At 35.8% G+C, this 6154-nt stretch overlaps 1 protein-coding gene across 1 annotated transcript in view; it reads left to right on the top strand.

Annotated features, from left to right (window-relative positions):
• Positions 1 to 6154, top strand: part of LOC107674335 (disabled homolog 2-interacting protein-like) — a 91818-nt gene that overhangs the window by 31890 nt on the left and 53774 nt on the right. The window contains 1 exon segment of the mRNA XM_016468282.1: positions 1790 to 1896. Within this exon segment, the coding sequence (XP_016323768.1) occupies positions 1790 to 1896 (107 nt within the window).

The following is a 6154-nucleotide window of genomic DNA, read 5'->3' as shown; positions in this document are numbered from 1 at the left end:
TAGAATATAATTCGAATTTTGATAATATTTAAGTACAAAATTCGAATTTAGTTTTTCAGCCATTTTGACAGCCCTGATGTACATTAGGGTGTTTTGTGTTACATTTTGTTATTTATGTCATGTTTATTGCATTATTTCAATGCCGTTTGTTATCCTGTGCACCGTCTATGCATAATCATTGTCTGTGTTTTATAGACAGGCCATTTACTTTTACAGTTAGTCATTTAGCAGGACAATAGAAGCAATCAAACCAACAAAAGACCAATAATATGTAAATGCTGTGAAGTCCTGGTTAGTCTAATACAGTACACGTACAAAGTTTTTTTTAATAATAAATAAAAAGAAAATAAGTAGATAGAATAGAAAAAGAATAGAGAATGCTAGTGTTAGAGGGTCATTTATTATAATAAAAAAAAAAGTAGATCGAAGATAGAATAGAAACAGAATAGAGAACACTATTGTTAGAGGGTCAATTATTTATTCATTTATTTATTAATAAATAAAAAGAAAACAAGTAGTTAGAAATAGAATAGAGAGTGCTAGTGATGGAGGGTCAAGGTTTATTATATAATAAATAAAAAGAAAACAAGTAGTTAGAATAGAAACAGAATAGAGAGTGCAAGTGTTACAGGGTCAAGGTTTTCTGCAAATAAAACGAAAACAAGTATTAAATGAAACAAATTTACACTGAACTCTGTTTCATCATGTTGCTTTCTGTTGTATCACCTGTATTATTACGATAGGTGTTGATGCTTTTTATAGCAAAAAGCAGATATTTGTCATTTGAGTATATAGGTATATTAACAATATAACCCTTAATGAAATATACAGTTATAAGTTGTAAAATATACAGGCATGTTTTAACACTGGAAACATTGTCACAGTATTTTTACAGTGAATTTCGGGCAACCACAGCTGGCAGTTGTGTTTTTTTTTTTATGTAACAGGATATTTTTACACTGTAGAATAGAAAGCTTTTTTTATTCAAATAACCAATTCAGGCACAAGAAAAGTGCTGGCAGAAATAAAACACACACACACACACACACACACAAAAGGTTCCAGATCTTGTTAGTAACGCTTCTTTCCAAGTACAAAACCAGCGAGGCAAAGAAGCCCTTCCTCCACTTTGTTTTGAGTTTGACATGATTCAGACTGTGCAAAGAGAGAGATGAATTTCATAGATCTTGTCTTTCAGGTTGGCTGCATTCGCTCTCTCATTTGTTTTCCGCACAAACACTTGTTCCCTCCTTCCCTCCATCAATCGTGCAGACAGAGATGCAGGCGTGTGCTGAATTCCAAGCACAGTCTGACAGGCTGATGCAGGCTGAGGTTCAACACATGTGACTGACATAGTGACCGTGCTACAGAAGCAGCTCATCATACAGAGTTATGGGTGGGCCTTTTGACTTGAGCCAATAAGGCACCTGCTAAAGCAGCCAGATTGCAACATGCTTAATACCACTCAAAAGACCATAGCAACCACATAGCAATGTGCTGAATACACTCACACCTTAGAAACAGCATAGCAACCCCCTAGCAACCATCCAAAACATACTAGCAACTTATTTAGATCTTAGCAAGCAACAAGATGAAGAAGAGATTATGATGAACACCTTTCTTCAGGTTTTCCAGTACTGTTATTGATGGTTGATTGTTTTGTTCACTTGGTGGGTTTGTTTATCCTAGGGGAAATCTGATCCTAGAACAGCTCTTGACAGGTTACATACACATAAATCCAGTCATCACTCTCTGATTCCTCTCTCTGTCTCTGTCTGTCTGTTCTCAGAGTCTCTCACTGACAGGGTGGGCCGGCGGCGCAGTATGCCTGGCAGTACGGTGGACAAAACGGTGGTCGCTATGGATGCAGAAACGTCAACACCTTTTAAAGTCACGGTACGCACTTATGACAGCAGCACAGATAAAAATAGTACGTTTACAACCTTAAGAGGATTTAAACATCTCTCTGAGCTTGGAGTTGAATTTCAAAATGTGATTCAGTTTGACATTAGATGGTCATTCATATTATGCTGTACACTTCATAAATGCCTTAATATGTCAGATAAAATATTAAATGCATAATTCTTTAAAAAAAAATTATGAAGTAGTTTTCTTCACATTATGTCAACATGGCGTGAATTTTAAATAATTTCACCATTTTGGTTTGAAAATAAAACAAACTGCAAACACTTTGAAATAAAAAGAAAACAAGTAGATAGAATAGAAAAAGAATAGAGAACGCTAGTGTTAGAGGGTCAATCTTTTTATAATAAATAAAAAGAAAACAAGTAGATAGAATAGAAATAGAACAGAGATTGCTAGTGTTTGAGTTTTTTTTTTTTAATAAATAAAACAAAAGTAGGTAGAATAGAAATAGAATAGAGAGTGTTAGTGTTAGAGGGTCAAGTTTTTTTATAATAAATAAAAAAGAAAACAAGTAGTTAAAATAGAAATAGAATAGAGAGTGCAAGTGTCAGAGGGTCAAGTTTTTTTTAAATAAAAAGAAAAACAAGTAGATAAAATAGAAATAGAATAGTGTTGGAGGGTCAAATGAAGATTTCAAACAAAACATATTTTTCTTTGGATTATTTTTACATTTTTATTTTTTTATTATATTTTTTTAACTAGTCTGTTTTCAGTTTTCATTTTAATTTTTAGTATTTTTTTAATAATAAAATTTTAAGTTTTAGTAATTTTTTCATATGCATTTGTCATTTTTTATTTGTCTTATATTGTCTATAACTAATATTTTAGTTCAATTAATTTTACTACAACTTACATATTTGAGTTAGTTGCCAAGTCAATGTTCGTATTTTTCATTTAAGTTTTTCATCTACTATTTATATTTTATTTCAACTTTAAAAAATGATTTTTAATCGATTAGTTAACAATAACAACACTGTCAGTGGCAGCTCGTTCTCTAGGAAATGACATCATTTTTGGCATGGACAACAACAGCACAAAAATCTGTTTTTAAAAGTTACAAACTTTGAAAGTTAGTGCATTAAAAGAATGACCCAGACATTTGACTTTTTGATGACTTACAGTACTCTGATTACAGGTTTAGTCCCTTCGGAGGAACCTGTGAATAAGTGCCTTACTAAAGATGACACTTTAGGGATGCACTTACAGGTCACACTGCCTTTTACAACAGAAAGTGTTTGCTGTGGATAATAGTCGTAGCGTGACACATACAGCTTTACTGACTTTTATGACAGATTCTGTTTGCCGAGATTAGTGGAGCAAAGGGCACCGGATTGCACTTGTAGACAAACTGCAGACCGCAGTTCATTGAACTCTGGTACAAGGTTAATCCCAGCAGTTGTTGCTAAGCAGGTCTCATCACGCACCCTGAGGAGAGACGGCATGTCATTGCTGCTGTGCTGTGCACTTCCTGCCTAGGGCGAGAAGCACCGGTCCTAATGACTCTCCTCGCAGATAAGTGAGTGACACGGCCACAGCTGGCTCTGAATCCTCGGGTCAGCCTGAGAGGAGAGAAGGATTAGGCATCCTGATAGAGTTAAGCTATCGCTTTATAGACCTCAATGGGCATCTAATGGGGAGCAGTCCTTGGAGGAGATAATAAGTGAGTGACACGGCCACAGCTGGCTCTGAATCCTCGGGTCAGCCTGAGAGGAGAGAAGGATTAGGCATCCTGAAAGAGTTAAGCTATCGCTTTATAGACCTCAATGGGCATCTAATGGGGAGCAGTCCTTGGAGGAGATGCAATCAGTCCTGGTTGATGCGTGCTGTAAATGAGACAGATGGGTAGCGAGTCTTACTGCATTTAGCTGCGATGTGGAAAAGCCACAGGCACAGCTGGCAGCACCGGTACCCACGCTTCCCTGCTCTTGTTGCACACCCTCCTGAGAAGGGCAAGATTATCCCCTCGTGCCCCTCACGGTGAAGTAGGTTGCAGAGTTGATGAGGTGTTGCGTAAAAATGTATCCATCCTGTAATACTGTACCGCTGGCGTACAACCCAATTGGGACAGGTTACCATGGAGACAGTATCATATTGATTGATTAAGCCAGTTATTATGGATTTGAGTAACTTTTTTACTGAACTTTCGCTTCAATATGACTTGCCGTCTATGTTGTAATTTAGTCAAGTCAGTTTTATCTGTATAGCAATTAAAAATAACAATAGGAGTTGATTAAACAAATGTATAATTCATATATATGTGTTTCTTCAACTATGGCTCCCTTTGGTCTTGTTTTAATCTTTTCACACTCTCACTATTATGTATTTACAGCATTCATTTATTTATTTAGTCCATTAACAATGTCCAACAGTATAACCGTGTACATCATTGGATAAGTTTTTTTCTAAAAGTCATGAAAATTTCCACCACAGTGTCATTTCTATTCTGTAGTGGAAATACCATTTAAAAAAAAAATGTATATAATGGAAAATTATTTAGTTTTTACAATTAGCATTCTTTGTATTGTAAATGTACACAATTACATAATAACTTCATACTTTTTGTTTTCATAATTTGATAAAATTACAGCTTGATTGGAAATGATGTATGATACAAAAAAAATCTAGACATTTTAAGAAATGAAAACTTTTATTCCGCAAATATGTATTAACTCAAAATTGATCAAAAGTGACAGTAAAGACTTCCACATTGTTACAAAACATTTCTGTTTCAAATAAATGCTATTCTTTTGAACTTTCTATTCATCAGAGAATTCAGTAAAAATGTATCATGGTTTCCATAAAATATGTATTCAAATATTAAGCAGCACAACTGTTTTCAGCATTGATAATAACAAATGTTTGATGAGCAGCAAATCAGCATATTAGAATGATTTCTGAAGGATCGTGTGACATTGAAGACTGGAGTAATGATGCTGAAAACTCAACTTTGCCATCACAAAAATAAATTACATTTTAAAGTATAATAAAATAGTAAACAGTTCTTTTAAATTGTAATTATATTTCATAAAATTACAGTTGTACTGTATTTTTGATCGAATACTGTAAATGCAGCCTTGGTGAGCATGAGACTTTTTCAAAAACGTTAAATAATCTTACCATGCCCAAACATTTGAACAGTAGTGTACATAAAAGGCAATAGAAAAGTAGCAAAAGTAAATGAATGGAATGTATGGAAAAATGTTCCATTTGATTGTGGTCTTTCAATGTGAAATATGTCAATATGAATAAAAAGTCCTTGGTTATAAAGTTCCCCAAAGTTGAAGAAACACTTCAGTAATTCAGTAAAATATGCACTTCAGTAATTCCCTCTTAGGCCTGTGTATTTATTTTCTAGTGGTACAGGTTGCATTCAAATATTGGCATCAGTCTGTTGCTACTGTTTACCCCCTACCAGAAACCTAAGATAAACAGTTATTTCAGTGCTTTCAGCTCACCCATTTTGCTTAATTACAGAGCTAAACTAATGACAGGATCTATTAATTGACGCAAGACAGAATGAGCACAGTGTTTGTAAGCATGCTTGAACGTGAACGCCCCTTGTGCATGCCGATGAGTTGTGTATTTGGCTCCTGTGGGGACACAAGAGAGTCCCGCTGTCTCCGGTGATACGGAGTCTTTCGTGTGAGTACGCCGAACCGGATCCACACTAATTGAACAGGATCCCAGGCTTGTCGGAACAGAAGGAGGAGGGCAATAGAGCGCCCCCTTGCTGTGCGGACCACTTTGAGAACCCTGGGAGAAATCCAATACCTTGCTCTGGTGATGTATGTAGACGCGATCATTAGGAACCCAGGGTTACGGATTTCCCCACAGGCCAGTGGTTCTCGTGAAGAGCAGGCAGCTTCAGACCATGGACTCCTCTGCATTATGGCTCAGGCTAGACTGTCTGGCTGCGAACAACAGATAATGACATTAAATGTATTGTTTCAGCAGATGCTCAGACTCATTCAGGCTCTTTGCAGAGACTCGCTGCAGTCGGGAGTCTTGTTTAGTTGTTATCTGAGAGATAACATGTTTCTCATGTTTGATAACGTCTATTATGCTAAGTGCCTTCATGGAAGACTGAACCCAAAGAACTTGTTTTCACAATGGAAAACATCTTTTTTGCACATTTTGTCACTGGCTACTGTTGTCCTAGAGGTCATAGGTGTCAAATGCATTGTCAGAGCAGGGGAACACTGCAAAAAAAAAATATATATATATATAT

Source organism: Sinocyclocheilus anshuiensis, unplaced genomic scaffold (genome assembly GCF_001515605.1).
Source record: "Sinocyclocheilus anshuiensis isolate Anshui unplaced genomic scaffold, SAMN03320099.WGS_v1.1 scaffold188, whole genome shotgun sequence".
Taxonomy (NCBI): domain Eukaryota; kingdom Metazoa; phylum Chordata; class Actinopteri; order Cypriniformes; family Cyprinidae; genus Sinocyclocheilus; species Sinocyclocheilus anshuiensis.
Note: the sequence above shows the minus strand (reverse complement) of the source record. Positions and strands in the feature narration are given on the sequence as shown.